Genomic DNA, 20,547 nt, shown 5'->3' on the forward strand with positions numbered 1-20,547 from the left:
TAGCCATATTGAACCCACTGAGTACCCGAGCCACCGATACGATCCGATCCAGCAGCCCTAGCTGTTCGACCACTCTCCATCGGATGATGTTGGCCGAGCTACCTGGGTCAACCAAAATACGTTTAACCTTAGTTTTAAAGATAAGTATAGAAATTACCAGCGCATCATTGTGCGGTTGAATGATGCCTTCCGCGTCTTCGTCATCGAAGGAAATAGAGCCCCGGGTTGAATGGTCTCAGATGCGTTTTTCGCAAACAATAGAGACCTTGGTCCGTTTCATTATCGGCCCCCGGGGGACGTCAATACCCCCAACTATCATATTGATTGTATGCTGGTGCTCAACCGGTTCGACCCTTCGATGAGCTTCCCTTTCCTTGTAGTGATTTTTGGCTCGCTCGCTAAATAGATCTCGGAGATGGCCGTTTTTCAATAACCGGGCTACCTCTTCTCTCAACTGGCGGCAATCCTCAGTTTTGTGACCATGAGTTCCGTGATATTCACACACCACGTTCGGATCCCGTTTTCCCGGATCTGACCTTAGTGGTTTCGGCCATCGCACATCCGAGACGCGGCGATGGCCGAGACAAGGCCCGAGGTATTGACGTTGAAGTTGTACTCCGAAATCTTCGGTGGACCCTTATTGCTGGCGGAACTTCCGGCATCGCTCCTGAACGAGAGTCCCCGGCTGTTTGACGGGCGCTCGACCTGCTTGCTGCCTCGGCCTGAGAAATGGCTCGGGCTTTCCCTTGACCTTTCCGACCTGAAATTTGATCTCTCTGAGTGGGAGTATGGCTGAAACCTTTCTTTTGATGATTCGGACTTCGTTTCATAACCTTTCTTCGAGTTCTCGAAACTTCTATTCACTTTTAACTTTACCGAAGAGAGCTCGAACTGATCATCCTCTACCCGAATCTTCGACTCATACCGATTGTGGACATCGGCCCATGTCACGGCCTCGTATTCCAGCATATTTTCTTTCAATTTGGCTGAGGCAACTGAACTTAGCATGTTGAGCCCCTTTGTGAAAGCTTGCGCGGCCCATTCTTCTGGAATCGGGTGACGAACTCCCGTAGTAGCTCATCGTCCCTTTGAGTTATTCGGAAGATATCGGCCTTACGGGCCTGCACCTTTATGGCACCGGCATGTGCCTTTACGAAGGCATCGGCGAGCATTTCGAAAGAAGTGATCGAGTGCTCGGGTAGGTGGTCATACCACGTCAACGCTCTCTTCGACAGAGTTTCCCCAAATTTCTTCAGCAACACCGACTCGATCTCATCTTCCTCCATATCATTGCCCTTTATGGCATAAGTATATGAGGTCACGTGCTCGTGCGGGTCCATGGTGCCGTCATACTTCTGTATATCGGGCATTTTGAACCTCTTCGGGATCAGTTTCGGGGCCGCACTCGGTGGAAAGGGCCTTTGGATGTATCTTTTCGAATTCGGCCCCTTCAGTAAAGGTGGAGCCCCCGGTATCTGGTCCACCCGAGAATTGTATGTCTCGACCCTCTTTTCGGTCGAATCTACCCGTTTTGCCAAAGTTTCGAGCATCTTTAGGACCTCAGTGGAGGAGCCGGCTCCGGAGCTGTCGCTCTCAACCACTCGCGCTTCATTTCTTCCGATTTCGGCAGTACCCTTTGCCTTTCCCGACCCCGCTTCATCCTTTCCGCTCTGCAGCTGAGCGATTGTCATTCCTTGCTCGGCGATTGCCGCTCTCTGTTCCTGCAACATTTCAAAAATTAAACGTAAGTTAACACCATCGTTTAGTGCGTCCGGTTCTCTCCAGCTCCGATCCCGGGGCAATGTGGCGGAATTGTGAGTATTTAGAGGATCAGTGGCCGGTAGGGTGGCATTCTCTTGATCCACGGTATTCTGCCGGTTGAGCCCCTCCCTTGAATCGACGGGGTTCGGGTCAGCGGGATTTGGCAATGCCCATAGTCCGCTTCCTTCATTTTCCGCCACAATCTCGGCGTTATTGACATGAACGATTGTTCGACGTCAGCCATTTGGTCCGTTTCCGCGGAGATGGTCAGTGATTTTTTTTTCTTTTGGTTTTGATGAATATTGTAGAAATCAAGGCCAAAGACCACTATTATCCTAGCCCCACGGTGGGCGCCAAACTGTTTACCCCGGATTCAGATAATCAATTAAATTTGTAAGTGGGTATAGGATATGTGCTTGGATCTTGATGTGTGTTTGATAGAGAAAATATATATTTGAGAGCTCTTTAGTGAAACGGCTATTGATGATAATTTGCTATGAATGTAAACGTTTATGAACAATGTGAAACACTAGATGGAAGAAACACAATAATAATAGCGACAGGCGGCCTTGGCCGAATCAAATATTGAGAGAGAGATTGTATATATGAATTTTTCTACTATAAATGTTCTTGGAAAGTAAAAGGAGCCAACCTCCTCAAAGGAGGAGGATATGCCCTATTTATAGTGTCACCTCCATGGGTCTCATACAATGATAAATAATAAAATAATAATAATAAGGACAGCTCTGCACGGATTTGGTGGGATTAGACTGACGGCGCCGTCTGACACACGCATGGTAGGTAGTTGACTATGGCAGGACGCTACTGGAGCGTGGCCCGCATGCAACAGCCACACGGACCAACGGCTACTCGGACAAACGGCCATGAATGCTGGGGTCATCGGGCTTGGATGCTCGGGTCACCGGGCTTGGATGCTCGGGTCACCGGGCTTGGCCATTTCGACAACGTCGAAGGCAGACCTGTCGGTGCCCTTGCCCAGCACCGGCCCAAGCATTACCCCGGTCAAGGGCGAATAGTATCCCACACATTCTCATTCCTTCCTCTGGTTCCCCGTTCCACCGGTTCGCCTCATATCCGGTTTCTACCGTATACAGTAATTATAATCACCGTCTACGCCTCTCTCCTTCGCACAACCCTTGAGCGTAGATCTGTGATCGAAAAGGCCTAGTTTTCACTTGTGAAAGGATTCTTATGGATGAGGCTATAGATAGCGAGTACGGCGGGGAGATAAGTATGTTTCTCTCTGAGGGGGAGCTCGATGATGGGTATTTTCTCTGATGTGTCTCCCACCACTTATGAGCGTCTGCCGCAGCATGAGGTTTACGGCCTATTCTCTTCTGTCTATAATAATAATAATGAATAGTTTATCTCTCTCTCTCTCATAGCTTTTCTTAAATTATTTATTATTGTGTTTGTGGTGGTGGATGGATATTTAATTGTCATTGAAATTGATTTTTGCTGTACAGCGAATGGCTCGAGATCTTGCTTCAGAGCACCCCCATCAAGATCCCTCTATGATGCTGCATGAATTGATACAGTCGTTAGATACACGTACGTAGTAAGCCTACTCCAGCTTCTTTATATGCTTATTCAATTTTAGTATCACTTTACTCACAAAATTTTGCTTCACAGAAACCGATTTGGTGTTTCATGTAATTTCCGCTGAGAGTGTGCCTGTTGTTCGTCGATTAGTTAAGTTTCTAGATGATATACAACTCAAGGTAGATAATTCATGTTTTGATCATTAACTTTAGCGTAGGTAACTTTAGTGGCTTCACACTCACTTTATTCTTGTTCGTAGGATTCTGCTACTGAGGTTCTCTTAAGAATTGTCTGTGATCCTCACTCACGGAAGTTTCTTGGGTTAGTCAAGGAGTTAGTGAGAGGGAATCGCCTGGTGTCAACTTAGGTACTTCTTTACAAGTCTCATTCAACTCGTGATAAGGCTGCCTTGGCACTTGAGATTGTTGCTACTACTTATCTAAACCTTTGGCATGTCCTTGAGCATGAGGATTTTCTCGAGTCCCTGGGTCAGTTGAAAAAAGATGATCCTCTTGACAATCAGAAAATAACCGCTCGTACTCTATTGAATTTTTATCAAGACAAGTATAAACCTGCATTTAAGCAGGTGAAACCAGCACTCAGAGCTCTTCATACCCTTGTCTATTCAGAGGACGAACAAGTGCTAATAATTGCATGTGCGACAATTTATTACCTTTATGCTCCCAACGATGACTATAACAATCTTCAAGGAATCATTGACTCCGATGATGACAGTCTTCAAGAAATCATTGACTCCGATGATGACAATATTCAAGAAATCATCGACTCCGATGTTTGTCTGAGGCTGGTTGCTCTACTCGAGAATGAGTCTTCTTCAGTCTTAAGTCTTGCCCTCCGTTGTGTTGGAAGTATTGTTTCTGATGTCAGACTCGGACCCTCAATGCAGATCTCAACTATCTGTACTCACCTGCGGAGCTTGCTAACAAAGACCTTCAACGAAAAATTTAGCCCGGTCTGCCAGATTGCAGAGAAAATTGTTGGTTGGTTGCCAATGAGCAGATACAGTATGGGATATGCCAGATTTTAAAGAATATCATTGCACCAGGAACAGTGAGCAGATAAAGGCTGTATTTGATGCTGGATTAACAGAACTTCTTCTCAAGTTTCTTGATTCTGATAACCTTCAAGTTTTGCATTGGGTTGCCTGGACAATTTCAGATGCTTTTGAGAATGGGACTGCTGACCAGATAAAGTTGATGGTGGAGAAGAAATTCATAGAACATATGTCTGGTTTACTAGACCGCGGGTGTCCACTTATTATCACTTGCGCTACAAGAGGATTAGTATATCTAATGCGTTTTGCACAACTGTCTGGAGACACTGATTATTATGCTGAGCGTATCAAACAATGTGATTTAGGGGACAAGGTTAAACTGGCTAAGAGGAAGTTCAACCACCTCAGAAGCTTTTGCCCAATGGATGAGGCCTCCGTTTTAATCAAGTACTTATATGGCAATAACTCTCCATCCAAGTCAAAGCAAGTACTTATATGGCAATAACTCTCCATTCTCGGATGACTCGGGTGGCCTGATTTTGGGCTATATCTCTGCTCATCGTTATTTTATTTACTGAAATTTGGTACGTTCATCGGCAATGCTATGAAGTGAATCGTGTAGGTGATTTGGGGTTGTAAAGATGGTGTTTTGGACATTTTTATTTGGGACGAGTTTTATTTTTATTTCGGCTTACATGTCAAATCTGGTTTTCTGAAAATCAGCCTTTGAATTGTTAGCATGGATAAGTCATTGTGGCATACTTGAGCTTTTCTTAAGTAATATATTTTTGGCCTTCCCTACTTTCATGTGAACTTCAACATTTTAATTAATACCATCAATGTTTTCAAATATTTTTAAAAAAATAAAAATGCTATGTTCAATATATTTCCCTTAATGATACAACACAAAAGGATAAAAAAATTCACGTGACATAGTGAGGGTTGTATCAAAAGATTGTAGAAGAATGGACGTCGGGATGTTCTTGCACGTGTTAATCGAGATACAAGTAGTTTCTCTTGAGCCCTCATATGATAGTTTTATTAAAAGAATACTTATCATTAAATTTTTCCATAGTTACGTATCGAGGTTTCACGAGCCATTCATTGAATATGTTTTGTTAGGATTTTTATTCAAGGATTTCGGGATTATTTCAAAATAAGAAGATGAAGTTGGGTGTTAGGTTTTGGACATGAAACCTCAATGAAATCGAAGTCAACCAGATTGGGAATAAAACCTGTATAGGTTATTTAGCAATTGGGCTGATTGTAGTTTGGGCCTCTGGACAAAATTGATACTTTGCATTGGGCTCAATATTTCCGGATTCATTTGTGCACAAGAGAAGGCTCAAGTTCACCTCATAGCTGTCACTTTGTCTTAGCTGTAAATACACAGTATTTAATTTAATTTCTGTATTTACAAAGTAGTTAGAGATTTAGCAATAGGAATAGAACACCTGTCCATATGGTTATAGAGTAGATTCCCTTGCAACTTGTATAAATACCAGACCAGATTGTACAAAGAATTCATTTCAGAAATACAAAGGAAAATTTTTATATTGTTCTTCATTTATTTTATCAAATATATTGTAGTCACTCAATTTAGATATCTACGACTTTATAAAGTTTTAATTTTTTTGTGTTTTTCTAATTTGGAGTTCCTCTTATAATCTTGAATGCTACTTTAAGATACAGTTTTTACACTGCTTCAACATTTATCTATAGTTGATAACATTCAATATGGGTCATAAGCTTTACTGAGGTTAGAACTTAGAAATCTCTAGCTTCTTCTTTTCAGTTTGTTAACGACAAATGTATTGCATTTTGTTGTATACGTGCAACACACGTGTCCAGAGACTAGTACTATTCTAAAAGTGGGAAATCTCATCATTCAAAGTTGGATTTCGATAATACCCTTCAAAAGTTAAACGACTTTTTTGTCCTTCGAGCAAAAATTACTGTAGATGATGAAATTTTATTAAAAGTAAATTCACAAGAAATTCGAATTATATTAAATCCAAGGTATATTAGTCCGAACAAATATTATGGGCTAATATAATTGGATTAATTGCTTAAGTCCAATTGGTATGGATTTAATTGAAAGACCAATTCAATTGGGCTAGTCTATCTTGTCGGACTTCACATGATGAGCCCACTCTATTAGCTCAAGGTCCGTGCCACGTATCAAATGACGTGGCGCTCCAAGTCAAGTCAAAGACCAGTCAAATCATGCCACGTGCATAAGTGACGCAGCATGCCAAGACAATAGAAGAACCAATCAAATGTCGCCAAGTGTTCAAATGATAAGGTTCAACCAATCATATACAAACCCTAGCTCTCCCCTGCAACTATAAATAGGGGTCTTCACAAAGCCAAAAGAAAAAGAAAAAAAATACATAGAGAAGCTCTCAGCCGCAAGTCTTCCACATACTAAGAAGTCTTCGCTCCAAGTGGTGAGCCGCAAGTTTCCATACCTCTACGTTTGTGATTAAAGCTCGGCTCCGCATTCGTAGTGAAATATCAACAACAAGTGATTCGTCCATTCAAGAATAAGCAAAAGCCCTTGATTGACGGCCGTATCGTGAGGAGAAGAATCAGAGGATTACATCTTTTTATTTAAGATTTCATAAAGATTGTAACCCCCGCGCAAATTCTTGAAATCAAATATTATTCTTTGTCGCTATTTTTCTTGTCTTGATTATTATTTTCAGGAACGAAAGATTAGTCGTTACAATTACTATAGCAACATTTTTGTACAAAGATGGGAATTACACATTCTATTAAAATAAAAATAAAAAATCAGCATATTGAAGTGGCACATCAAACTATCAAAGCAGCTCTGTTTATTACTCTCAATTCAATATCCAACCTCTTATATCCTATACAACGTTTAGAGTAGTATCAATGCACATAAAATGAACCTGACCACTAAATTAGGATCCCACTAAATGGGCAAATTATGATTTCATGAATGTGTCCGTGAAAAGGATTTAATCACATTCAAGTCTTCTTCTTCTTCTTCTTCTTCTTTGTTTTTAACTTTTTTTTTATTAAATAGGGGTACGTGAAGGGGAAATGAGGAAGATATTACAATGTGAAGATTCAAACCCTCATCAATAAGGTGAAAGTTCATGCATCAACTAACTGAGCTAATAGATCCCTATCATTCTAAGTCTTCCTATGATGGAATCCATTTCTGGAAATTGTTTAGTTCTTAGATAGCGGTCCTCGAAGCTGCTATCTGTACACTTGACCCCGGTTAAGTGTCATGGAGCTCGGGTTGTAAGAAGCTTTACCTTTTTGTAAATCTTCTATCATTTTCAAGGTATCATTTCCTATATAGACACACACACACCCGTATTGTTTTTCTGAAAACTACTCCCTCTGACCCAATGTATATGACATATTTTTCTTTTTATTCAAAAAAAAAAAAAATGACACTTTTTCTTATTTAACAACGATTTTCTTATTTACCTTTTACGCTTAATGAGATAATCTATAACTTTGACTTGTTATAGACCACACAAATATCTTTGACTTATTTTAGATCACAAGATTTAAAAGTCTTCATTTATTTCTTAAATTTCATGCTCAGCCAAACTACATCACATAAATTGGGACGGGGGAGTATTATTTACTCACGTATATATAAGAAAAAAATTTGCAACCCTCACTAAGGAGTGTCTTTGCTACTGTTTTCTGACACACTCCCTGCTTAATGTTGTAGAAGTTAGCTTCAATCTCGAAATTGGTCATTTTCTCTAAGAGAAATCTCGAAAAGTTGAAACTGAGTTTTCAAGAAAAAACCACATGGAACATGATCATAATTGTTTCATGCGTGGTATTCCCAAACAAATACGCCTCAATTCCAAATCCAAACTAAACTAGCTTATTGAGTTTTATGAATCATCTATATTCATTCTGGTCTATAAGTAATGCCTAAATTATTTGTTCGCTCGCAGTCAATCTACTGCAACCTCCTCCTTTGTTTGAGCTTGAGACTGGTTATTCTTTGCGAACATCCCATGGCGGAGTTATACAATCATCACAATAGTTCACAAAAATAATTCTTGTAGAGGAATTTACACAGAAAATAAAAACTGGACACACAAAAAAGAATAATTTATGTACAACCTTGATATGAGCTCACTGAGCAAAAATTCTGAATTCTTTTGAGGAAATACATCGGTAGGGGAACGTTCCGCCTTTATAGAGAAGCCTCCGCGCAAGAGGTGATGGACGAAGTGAAAGCGAGAATGTCGGCCTATCCTTTAAGGCTTTCTGGATTCTTTTTATATAGAAAATATTGTTGGGATTCAATAACTTCCAGCTGGTCAGTAGGAGCTATAGTTCTCCAAAAACAATTCTCTTTGCCTAGCTCATGCACATTTCTATGTGTAGGCTAAACTTTCTATTCTGACTTCAAGTTTCACTTATCTCCTTTGGAAATTCAAGAACTTGATGGCATAAGCAAAAATAAAGCAGAAGAAAATTGCCCAAGCAACATGCGCTGCAGCAACTACTCCCAGGAAGTCATACTCAAAACCAAAGCTTTCCTTCAAATACAAATTTAATGGTACCTCACCACCTCCTGGTATCTCAACAAGATTTTCTTTGTCGCCTACTTGAGACGTTACGAGGCCGTATATTGTCCATGACACTGGAGAAGCCCAATAATACCACCTCCACCATATAGGAATTTGCTGCATATGTGATTATGATTTCATCAGAAAAATGCACGATAACAAGATTCTTTTATCTTATTATTTTGATTATGCAGTGCTTGGTATACTTACCGTTCTTGGAATGAGGAAACCGGAGAACAAGTTCCAAAAGCTGAGGAAGAAAGACATTACGATTGCAGCAATGTGGTAGTTTGGAGTGAGTGCAACAAGCATCATTCCATACATCGTGAAGTATACGAAGCACATGAAAACAAAAAAATAAAACAAAAAGAACTTTCCAGCGGTCCAGTGGAATCCAATCATTGCGTACAGAACAAGGCTGTAAATTAATGTTTGAATCGCGACATAGATAGTCTCTATGGCCACCTGCATATGGCATAAGTACGAATTACTGCTCAGCAACCAATTGATTTTCTAGAAATTTTAAGGAATATGTTTAATTGATGTTACTGCTATACCTGAGCAAATGCATAAGGGAGTGCAGAATACATTCCTGCTGCTTTTTCTCTATAAAAGACTGTCCTCTCTACAGAAACAATAGACTGTACAGCTGAAGTATTAGTTCCACCTAGGAACATGACAGCAGCATACATAGCTCCAACTATATTTAATAGGTCTTGTAGTTTGGACCTGTTGTCATAAATTAGTCTATAAGATGAAAAGTTGATTGTTATTGCCAACGTTAATTTGGGACTCAAGAAGATTACTCACAGTTGGTTCCCCTTATTCCAAAAAATGATTCCGAATATTACTCCTATTATTGTTGTCATAGCAAACCGAATGGCATTATACTGTGGATGCCTCCAATAGGACAAGTGTTGTTTCCAAAAGCAAGCCTTGCACTGTTCAAAAAATGGTTGGGCATATTCTGTGGGGAAATCAATATCTTGGGATCCAGGTGCAGGGATGCTTAGTTCTTTGATAAGTTCTTGATTCCTCCTGCGAAAACCGAGAAAGGTATGTCGAAGGGTCAGTAATACCAAACCAGAAGAAAAATAAAAATACAACTACTCAATCTTCTAAATTACCTATACAACTCAGAGGTGGCATAAATGTCGGCGAAGTCTACTTGAAGTTGAGCCTCAACAGCCGGAGCCGAGATGTCCAGCATCCAAGTAGCAGGATTGAATCCCTCTTTGATTCCAGGAACCCCTGGAACAGACTGAGGAAAAAGACAGCTCTTTAGTTGCTGATTTATTTTAATAGACTAGACCCCCACCCCCACAATTTGATAAAGATATGATCCTCACTTGAAAATACACAATCAGTAGGTGACTTGTCCTCTTTTCATCAATATCAGGGAAGTTCACTACTACTTCAACATGTAACCAGGTCAGGTAAGTGAGACAGATTTTCTAGGCAGAATTTGGTTTCTACCTTTCATGTACTGAATACTTAAACACAAGCTATCTTTGTTGAGATTTAGTCAAAATCTCACCTCCAGATAATGTTGGTGTGTACACCCAAAAGGAGGAACCTATGCATCACTTTCATTAATGGAGAATTGGGAGTGGGACTTGGAAGTTTTTGGGTGCTCCCTGGGGTCAGTTGGGCATATATTCCTATCATCAGTATGATCAACATTTAATGGAGTATTCACCCCAACAATAAGATTATTCAATAGATCCTTGGAATAATCCTAATGTTTATCTGCTAGGAATTATGAAAATCTATGCTCAATCAAGTATGGTGGCGAAAAGTTCTCCGGTGTTAGAATCATATTCCATGTCCAATATCATTTGAGGTGGCTTATTGATAGATATTTTAGAGGGAATAATTGGAATTTGCCTTGGTCTATCACATATGACAAGCTGATGTTGATTAATGATTACTCCTATTGACAAATGCATTATGGTGAATTGGGAAAGACCAGCCCTGAATACTATCAAACTAAATACAGATGGGAGCAAATCGATTAGCAGATGGGTTACTGGTGCTGGAGGTGTATAGTTAGGGATCATCAAGGTAATCTGGTAATGGCTTTAGTTTTGCTATAGCTTCGGAATATGGAACTAGTAAATATGCTAAGGTCAAAAGTCAAAACTTATTAAACTTGAAGTTTTGCCCATGGGCCAGGCAAGATCAAAAGTTCAAAACCACCCATTTTATTTCATTTTTCCAACGAGACCACCCATTTCCAAGGTCATCGGGTGTAATTTCCTAGAATAACCGACACCTTATAAGTAGCTTACTTTCTTTTTTAATATTAATGTGGAACTTTGTTCACACACCCAACATTCTTATCTAATATCTTCTGCTATAAGTCCATGATTACTGAGGCAAAAAGCCAAAGGCAACAGAGAAGATATACACACAATTTACAAGTGTGGAGTAAAATTAAAATCGTGAAACCATCCTCTAATGACTTATCTTAAAAATTTCAGTAATTTTAAGATATACTAATATTGAACGTTTTGAGCAATAACTGGCAAAGAACTAGCTATTCAGGTGAAACTATCAAGCAACTCATTCTTGAACTTTGTAATCCTACACAAAATAAAGATTTTCCTCCGAAGACCAAATTCAAATACTCCAGTTATTAAGATAAACCAAAAAGCAACACATTTATATCAATGTCATGATTAGTAACAAGAACTATCATTTGCCATGCAACAGAGCAAGAACTAGAATTGTTAACTAATTAATTAATTTCTTTCTCTAGAACCAACTCCTGGAAATTACTTTTCTTTTTCTTCATTAAAGTTAATGAACATTTGTTTAGTAGAGAAACGATTAGAGATAGGCGATTGGTTATAACAAGGATGAAGTAGGTTGGGGACTACTGCATAGCTGACTATATATGTGAAAGGAATAAAATGATAAAACGTTAATTAACAACCATAAAGGACAGGTTACTCACTTGAAAATACTGAATCAGTAGGTGAGAATGATGGCCAAGAGGCCCTGCATATATGACTTGTCCTCCTCTTTTCATCAAAAACAGCTGTAAGAAAATCATTTGACATGATTATAAGAACAGTTTCATCACAAGTTTTGAAATCCTACATTGCTTGTACTAACTACCTCATCAAATGCTTCAAAGATATCTATGCTTGGCTGGTGGATGGTGCAGACAACAGTTCTCCCTGTATCCACAGTGTTCCTTACAGTTCGCATCACTATTGCTGCAGCTCTAGCATCAAGTCCTGATGTCGGTTCATCCATGAAAATAATAGATGGATTTGCCACCAGCTCTACAGCTATGGTCAGCCTCTTTCTCTGTTCAGTTGAGAGACCATCTACACCTGGAAGGCCAACTAGGGAGTCCCTCAGAGGATTCAACTCGACTAGCTCCATTACTTCCTCGACAAAATTCTGAACAAAACCAAAAATTGAAGTCAGTCCTTGACCTCCTTTTCCATGAAATGTCAGGTTTTTTTTTTTTTTTTTTTTTTTTTTTTACAGAAAATAAAGTTGAGCTTACTTCACTGATAATATGAAGTAAAAGGATAAGACAAAAGAGCAGACCTTCCGTGTATATTCTTTTACATCTGGGGAGAGGCGCAACCAAGCTGAGTATACCAATGACTCATAAACAGTAACATGCGGAGAATGAATGTCATTCTGTTCACAATAACCACTTATGCGAGCAAAAGTTGATTGATTCTTTGGATAACCAGAAATATTGATGCTTCCTTCAATGTAGCCTTCTGTTTTTCGTCCTGCTAAGACATCCATCAACGTGGTCTTTCCAGCACCACTCACACCAACTAAGGCCGTAAGAACTCCGGGCCTGAAAGCACCACTAACATCTCGTAACAATTGGAGACGAGTCTCGTCAACTCCTTGGGCTTTCATTTCCTGATAAAAGTATTAGAACTGTATAAGTCAACGTTACTCAAGAATACACCAGATTGTTTGGTAACTCAAGAAAGCTTATTCTTTTAGGAACTTTGACCGGAATATCTATAAGATTGTCTCTGAAACATTTCCCACTAGTTAGCCTCATCATTAGAACATGGGACTAATCATGGAAGTCAAATAGAAAGTTCCGAATAGCCATAGTAGTCAGTTCTTTGCAAACATGACATGTTGTTGCTGTATCACAGTTTTCATTAAGACTGGAGAGGCTGGCTTGTAGGTCTAAAATAGTAGTTGACTAACAGGTAGTGGCCATTCAACATTAATCTTTAAAACATGTATACATTCACAGATCCAGCTTCCACAAGATTGTTAGAAATTCCTTGGGAAGCATCTACTCTTGATTACCAGATAATTAGTAAAAACTGAATCATAGCAAAGTTAATCTTTAAATTCCAAAAATGTTACTTACAGCTGGCATATCGACATAATAATTGATATGATTAAATGCAAGGGACAGTGGCTGGAAAGGAAGCACCATTCCTCTTTTCTTGGCGTCTTCAGTACTTGAGCTGTTAGTGTTCCTTACGTCCATAAGTATACCTGTAATAATCATTCAGGTATTCAGAATATTTACAAAGAATAGAAGTAGAGAAAGGATTCAACATCTCATATATGATTTATCATGACATTGTCTCAACGTTGATTGTATTTTATGAAGGGATGCTCATACGACCGCCAGAATATAACCAACACCAGAATTGCGCACTTGAGAGATAGTTTACAGACCTTTAAGAAAATTATTAATTGCAGATGAACATTCCATTGGTAAGAATATTCTCAAATCTGGATTAACCAACCTTGTACTAGGACATGGTTTCTACTAACAGTCTTTTTCTCATTGCATGCAAATATGCTGGAACACACTTGGAGATAACATCCTAAGATTCTATTAAGACCTCCCACTAAACTCTTACAAAGGTCAAATACTCCTCACTCCACAAAGTTAATGAAAAATATGTTCTCTTGAGATACTTTCAAGAGACTCTTGTAAAAGCTCGCATGAATCCATCAGCCATCTCCTGCTTCAATGTAACTATGCTTGGATAATGGCCCAGGATGTTGAATTTCTATTATCAGCTTGGTAACAACAGTAAATTGATAGAAGATTGAAACAAGTTTGGAGGACCATTCCCTCAGCCATCATGTGGACCATCTGGCTAGAGAGGAATAAAAAGGGTTCTATACGGAACCTACATTTGTGATGCAGGAGCAGTTTGATGAGTGTGTTTTCTTAGAATTTTTGGATTCTCTAAAGACGTAATTTAGCAAGGAGCTTGCCTCATCTTTTGTACTTTTGCGTGTACCTCCTTGGTACTATAACATAAATAACAGCACGTTACCTTATCAAAAATAAAATTGTTTTGTACAAATAAAAGCTGTAACCATGAGAACTAGATAAATACAAGAGTATCGACCTTCAGTCATTGGAGCTGAAGATGCTGAACTGCACTCTGTTCGCTTCTTTTTCTTACTTTTGTCATCATCTGAAATAACTGATCTAGAATCTCCAAATGCTGCATTGTTTTACAAGAACTGATCAAAACAAAAAGCTGATTTTAAAACATTAAATAGTGTCGAAAATCTGGGACTTACGGTTTAGGTATGTCAGTGCCAAGATAAAGCAAAAGTTGAACAAAAATGAGAACGCAAATAGGGCAACAACACAGAGCCAGAAAACATAGTCTTCTGTATACATGCTCCTTGCCTTGAGAAGAACCTTGCCGACTGTTGGCTCAGAAAATCTTGTGTCGTTGTTGGGCTGCAAAGAGCAAGGGATAGGATGTGTCAAGATAATTAATGCTGATGGAAGAAGTCAAACCAGTATATGCTTCCTTTTTTATGAACAAATAAAGGTAAAGGTAGAGCTTACAGTACTCCATCTTTCATCCAGAAACTCATTGATGGCAATTGCATTCTGTCCATATGTCATAGGAGATATGTAGTAGCCCCATCTCATCCATGGTTCCAGGTCATCTGCACCAATACATAAGAATTCATTCAAAATATTGTACATGCCATGTGAAATTTTCAATTTTGTAGATCTCTCTGCACCTATAGTCCAAGACTATAAAGAACTCTCAAGAGTGTAAATAGAAAACTGACCTTTTGCAATGATGAAACCACCAAGCACAAAGACTATCAGTATTGTGAATGTTGCAAAAGTGATAGCAACTACTTGAGTCCTTCCAAGTGCAGCAATAAAACGGAAGAGAGACAGAGCCGACTGATGCAGAGCAAAAAATACCAAGAATTGGCGAAGAAACCTGAAAATTTTGTAGGTGCAAGAATGTAAGTTTGAATTCATAGTCTAACTAATTGTTATTGTGCACGATAAATCCACATTGACCAAATATCATGACTCATCAGCCTAACAAATAAGCCACATTTTCCCACAAGATATTTTAGTCGTTGGGAGTGAACTAAGAACATACCTAGTTGCATCAGGAGCAAACCCAATGGTGTAATAAGTAAGTACGATCCATATCAGTGATTCCATAAAAGAAAGGGGAATTTTTAAGAGCCATATGGGAAGAGCAAAAGCCCAAGCTGGGTAAAACAAAGAATCTCTCTGTTTAAAGAACACAGGAAGTCTGAAAATGGTAAGTGCAAGCTCTGCTGTACCATTAAACATTATATTGATAAGGCTGAAAAACAAGGCACCATAAAATTTGCCTCCATCTGCGATTTGACCAGTTTTCATCTCTGTCCTAAAGAATACTGTGAAGGCAATTATTGACATCACAGTGATTTGGAATGTCTTAAATATGTATAAGAAGGAATTCCGCTTCATCAAGAGCCATTCCCTCGATAAGCATGCCTTGAGGAGTTCCATGTTGGAGATGCCATACTTCTCAGTAACCAGTGCAGCAGGATGAGCTTTGCTTTTGTCATAAGGAACTCCAAGGTCATCAAAAAGTTGTTGCCCAACATGAAAGTTGCTAAAGCGTTCTGCAAATTCAGCCACTGAAACATATTGGTAAGGTTCATTTTTTCTGAACCAATACTGTTCTTGGTCCTTTAGAGAAGTAACCTCTTGCAGAAAGTCAGCAACTCCTTTCCTTTCTGGGCATTTGAATCCAACACTCTCGAAAAACTCCAGGACATTCTCACGTGGACCTTGGTAGACGACTTTTCCCTCAGAAAGCAATATAACGTCATCGAAAAGATCATAGGTTTCTGGTGCAGGTTGAAGAAGAGAAATTATCATGGTTACATCCATGATATGGACCATCTGCCTCATGTATTTCACAATTTGAAATGTGGTTGAACTGTCGAGGCCAGTTGATATTTCATCCATGAAGAAAACTTTAGCTGGGCCAACCAACATTTCTCCTGCGTTCAGCGAAAAGCCAATTTCACATTAAATGTTGTCACAAGGTGCATGCACTAGAAGAAACTCAGAGTTGGATAGATGCTACGGGAGACAAGAAGAAAACAAATCTTATATGATGATCTTTCTTTGATTGACGTGATATTCTACACACCTGTTGTGAGCCGCTTCTTCTGTCCACCAGAGATACCCCTTCTCATTTCATCACCCACCATTATATCAGCACATATATCCATCCCAAGTATCTATAATTCACATCAATAATCAGTTCTAGGTGGGCTTGTAGATACAGCAATTAGTTAAGAGAGCAATCAGGAATCTAACCGTAAGAACGTAGTCTGTGACCAGACTAGATTCTTGTCCTGCAAGAGCTGTAGCTTTCATAAATGCATCTATCTCAGGATCAGGTTTGATTCCTGCATCCTTTTCACGCCTTGACAATTCAGTAAGGAGTTCATATCTTGTTCCAACTCCTAAACAACGTCCTGCAAAATCCAATGTCTCTCTAACTGTCATCTCTCCATGATGAACGTCATGCTGGCTAATATAAGCACATGTCCTTTGAGGGATGAACTCTGATAGTTCATGACCACAGTAACTGATTCTTCCATTCACCTAAAAGAACACAGTCTCAGCAAAATACCACCTGATTAAAACTTTCAGGCTACATATTGGAAGTTCAAAAGTCACTCACTCTTTGGTCCTTGTCTGGCACCCCAGCAAGTGCTTTTAGCAATGTAGTTTTTCCAGCACCAGGAGGCCCCAGAAGTAACGTCATCCTGTAAAATGCAAGAACCACAGAATCAACATATGAGCTCTAAGCCCATCCCAACCACATTAAATAAGACTAAATAAAGTGTGTTCGGTATATGATTAGGAAAGTATATTGTTTTTTCTTTACCATTGGTACACTACTTGAAACATACCTAGAATCCCTCACTGCCCACAATTTATTAGATTCATATATTAACTTTTTAAATGCAACTGTCATATGATGAACATACCTCGAAGGTCTGACGATTCCATTGACATCGCGCAGTATGTTGACAACCCTTTTCTTTGAAGGGACAATCTTGATTCTTTCAAGAAACCCCTATGAAATTTGAACATTAAGGAAATTAATTCACCAGTACAAGTACAAAACTTTACAAATTTTTAACAAATGCAATAAAACTAAGGGAAACAAAGCCATTGTTGTCATAATGTAAATTATTGAAGACTTAATTTAGATTGAAATAAAATAGTACCTCTACAAAATTGATGGAAGCATTCCAGAGAGTAGGCAGTGCTCTAGATCCAACATATGTGTCTCCATCAATACAAAGATGCTCAAACCGAACTTCGATTTTTGGGATCTCAATTCCAACCCTGTTCCATGCATATATACATTTGATTAACACATAATTTACTAAGATCAATGAAATTTTTTACATTTATTAATTCCACTCACCTATCAGTCCTGTCTCTGAGTCTTCTAAGAAACCTCTCATTATCTTCCTCAACAACTTTGAGAATACTTTCTAATATCTGTTTCCTATCTTGTAATCCAAGATGGACAACATCAACTTCATGATAATTAATCTTTCCATCATCCAATGTTTGTTTCAAAATCCCTTTCCTGAGCCTATCATAAGTAGGAAGTCTCTCAATAGCAGCCCATTTAAGCTCTTGTTCATCATCATTTTCCCTTGCACTTCTCCCAAAAACATCACCTCCTGGTGCAGTAAACATCACTTCCCTAACACTAGCTGATGCCCAGCTCCTCGAACTTGCTGATCCAAAACTCGTCCTTCGACCGCTCTTACTCATGGACCGCCGGCTCAGTGATTTGGCCCGCTCCTCCCCGCCTACTGTTATATCCATTTTTACCCTCTCCAAGAACTCAAAATCAAAAAATACCCTTTAAATCATCTATCTGAATGAACTCAAAACAAAAAATACCCTTTAAATCATCTATCTGAATGAACTCAAAAACAAAAAATATCCTTTTAATTATCTGTTTCAATGAACTCAAAAACAGAAAATACCCTTTAAATTATCTGTTTCAGTGAACTCAAAAACACAAAATACCCTTTAAATCATTTGTTTCAATGAACTCAAAAACAAAAAAACTACCCTTTAAATCATTTGTTTCAATGAACTCAAAAACAAAAACTACCCTTTAAATTCATTTGTTTCAATGAACTCAAAAACAGAAAAAATACCCTTTAAATCATTTGTTTCAATGAACTCAAAAAACAAAAAATACCCTCTAAATCCTCTGTTTCAATGAACTTAAAAAAAAAAAAAAAAGTACCCTTTAAAGTATCTGTTTGAATGAACTCTCTGACACTCACAGTTCCACAAAAGATTGAAATTCAGTTGATCAAACCTGTAAACAGAAAATGAAATCTAGAGAATATTTGTTTTTCTAATTCTAGTCTTAATTATTGCACAATCACTACAAAACACTAGTACAACAACTTTGTTAACATTCACATTACTCCAATTCAGAAAACAAAGTCAATATGGGAAATTCAAGATTTTAACAATGGACCCACAAAAATCAGTAAAGTTTCCAACTTTTCTCTACTATATATATAGTTATACAGTTATACTGTAACAATTAATTAGAGCAAACATTTCACGTTTCTATTAAAAAACAAAAAGAACAATCCTATCATGCAGGACAAAGAGATGGACAAAAGTAATAACCATAACATAAAAGTATGCACAAACCAAGAAATGTACCTGTATATATAACTAACTATACATAGATGACTTGAATATCATCTATGCATTAAAATTTATAGTACGAGTGAAAAAACTATATTCATATAGGGTTGGTACTTGGTATTATAGAGGATTTTAGTAGGTTTTTGGGTTTGAGAAAAGAAGTCAATTTGGTTAGGTGAATAATTAATGCATGAAAAGAAAGAGTTTTTTCATATAATAACTCTTTCTTTACTGCAGAATTTGAAGTTATGATATTTTACTGTGGACTCAAGTAAACACAAAACATATAATAACTGAATTTATAGTTCAATATTTATAAATATTTAATACTAATATTTTTACTATTTATATAAAGTTTGAACAAAATTTATTGAATTCACGTTAATTCTATATGTTGCATGTTAAACTCGCCTCTAAAGTGGAATGGCCGTGACGGATAAAAGATTCTATTAAAAAGATAGAATTGTAATAACGAATTCAAATTAATCTATTGCCCAGGCAATTTTTGAGTCACTTTGTTTTATTATTACAGTGGCAACTCAAGATTTGTAAGTCATAAGTGTCCATGTACGGTTAATAATTGCTACTACAAAGTACTAATCACAAAAGGGTGTTCAATTTACTAGTGCTTGGTAAAGTATCTGTTTATATATATAACGGGAAAGGGCCAAATATAACCTGTACTATTAAAAAATAGTCAAATATACTCCTTGTTATATTATAGGTCCAAATATACCCCTATCATCATACTTTGGGCACAAATATACCCTTCCACTGTTAACGTTGATCAAAGTGAAATGCAATCTCATGTGGCACTAATATTTTAATAAAATAAATACTACGTGGCATGCCACGTCACTAACCTAACCCAATTTTACCTCTCCCCTCCCTAGCTTCTTCCACCACCACCTCCCCTTCTACTATGTCACTCCTCGAACCATGGTCTGGACGTAACACGGCACTTGGTGCCTGACTGCATGTGACCGAGCGAACCACATGGCTTGCTGAATCATCATGATACATAACATAAGCGGAATATAATGTGAATGCATGATGAGCCTTTATAAAACATGGTAAGTCATAATACTTAATAGAATACTTGTTTAAACATGAGTGAGCCAAAATGGCTATACGACTCCAAATGTCTGACATGACATAACTGACTTGTCTAGTCTATGAAACCTCTATCATGAGTCTGACTGGAAAACATACTTACTGGGACAAGGCCCCCAGCATACCTTTAGATGCATAATTAATCATAAAACAAAAGTTGACTAAACCCCGAATGAGATGGGGCTCACCAATAAGCTGATACAAATGTTGTCCTACTGAGCAGATGTGTCGTCCTATATATCAGTACCTGCATCGTGAAATGCAGGCCCCCGGGAAATAAAAGGGGACGTCAGCACATTGAATGTACTGGTATGTAAAGCAACCGAAAGAAATAACATGGGACATGGAATAACATGATAAGAACTGAAACTGAAAACCTGGACATGATCATGAGCATGAGTACATATGTATATATATAACATAAGTAAAAAAAAAACATGATAAGTAGGGAGAGCATTTCATAAACCGACATATGATATCACCACGTGGGAACGTGGAGTCTG

At 38.4% G+C, this 20,547-nt stretch overlaps 2 protein-coding genes across 3 annotated transcripts; one reads left to right on the top strand and one right to left on the bottom strand.

Annotated features, from left to right (window-relative positions):
- Nucleotides 1-3,043: 3,043 nt before the first annotated feature.
- On the top strand, nt 3,044-4,844 carry LOC132612728 (importin subunit alpha-2-like). The gene is made up of 6 exons (XM_060326828.1): nt 3,044-3,100; nt 3,249-3,333; nt 3,415-3,503; nt 3,584-3,679; nt 3,728-4,244; nt 4,345-4,844. The coding sequence occupies exons 1-6, from the start codon at nt 3,044-3,046 to the stop codon at nt 4,842-4,844; spliced, it is 1,344 nt and encodes a 447-aa protein (XP_060182811.1).
- A 3,497-nt stretch (nt 4,845-8,341) lies between these two features.
- Nucleotides 8,342-19,104, bottom strand: LOC132613651 (pleiotropic drug resistance protein 2-like). Of its 2 annotated transcripts, none has more exons than XM_060327776.1 (21): nt 18,947-19,104; nt 17,667-18,097; nt 17,464-17,584; nt 17,221-17,309; nt 16,911-16,995; nt 16,541-16,831; nt 16,371-16,461; nt 15,318-16,218; nt 14,989-15,149; nt 14,756-14,859; nt 14,479-14,644; nt 14,301-14,399; nt 13,295-13,425; nt 12,490-12,822; nt 12,046-12,336; nt 11,882-11,965; nt 10,050-10,183; nt 9,733-9,960; nt 9,480-9,651; nt 9,133-9,387; nt 8,342-9,039 (listed from the first exon to the last, which is right to left on the bottom strand). In XM_060327776.1, exons 2-21 carry the CDS (start codon nt 18,077-18,079, stop codon nt 8,770-8,772), a joined length of 4,419 nt encoding a protein of 1,472 aa, XP_060183759.1. In that variant the 5' UTR covers nt 18,080-18,097; nt 18,947-19,104; the 3' UTR covers nt 8,342-8,769. The 2 variants fall into 2 exon arrangements, with proteins under 2 accessions (XP_060183759.1, XP_060183758.1); XM_060327775.1 differs by having other exon boundaries at nt 17,667-18,131; nt 18,947-19,086.
- Between the last annotated feature and the right edge of the window lie 1,443 nt (nt 19,105-20,547).

This window comes from Lycium barbarum, chromosome 10 (assembly GCF_019175385.1).
Source record: "Lycium barbarum isolate Lr01 chromosome 10, ASM1917538v2, whole genome shotgun sequence".
Taxonomy (NCBI): Eukaryota; Viridiplantae; Streptophyta; class Magnoliopsida; order Solanales; family Solanaceae; genus Lycium; species Lycium barbarum.

What these genes read in the sequence shown, in the direction of transcription:
- LOC132612728 (XM_060326828.1), top strand. Translation starts at nt 3,044, where the DNA reads ATGGGTATTTTCTCTGATGTGTCTCCCACCACTTATGAGCGTCTGCCG. An exon ending in AGCGTCTGCCGCAGCATGAG is followed by an intron (nt 3,101 to 3,248) that starts GTTTACGGCCTA and finishes TTTGCTGTACAG; the next exon opens with CGAATGGCTCGAGATCTTGC. An exon ending in GATACAGTCGTTAGATACAC is followed by an intron (nt 3,334 to 3,414) that starts GTACGTAGTAAG and finishes TTTGCTTCACAG; the next exon opens with AAACCGATTTGGTGTTTCAT.
- LOC132613651 (XM_060327776.1), bottom strand. Translation starts at nt 18,079, where the DNA reads ATGGATATAACAGTAGGCGGGGAGGAGCGGGCCAAATCACTGAGCCGG. An exon ending in GGAATCGTCAGACCTTCGAG is followed by an intron (nt 16,996 to 17,220) that starts GTATGTTCATCA and finishes TGCATTTTACAG; the next exon opens with GATGACGTTACTTCTGGGGC. An exon ending in TTCAGCTCCAATGACTGAAG is followed by an intron (nt 13,426 to 14,300) that starts GTCGATACTCTT and finishes TGATTATTACAG; the next exon opens with GTATACTTATGGACGTAAGG.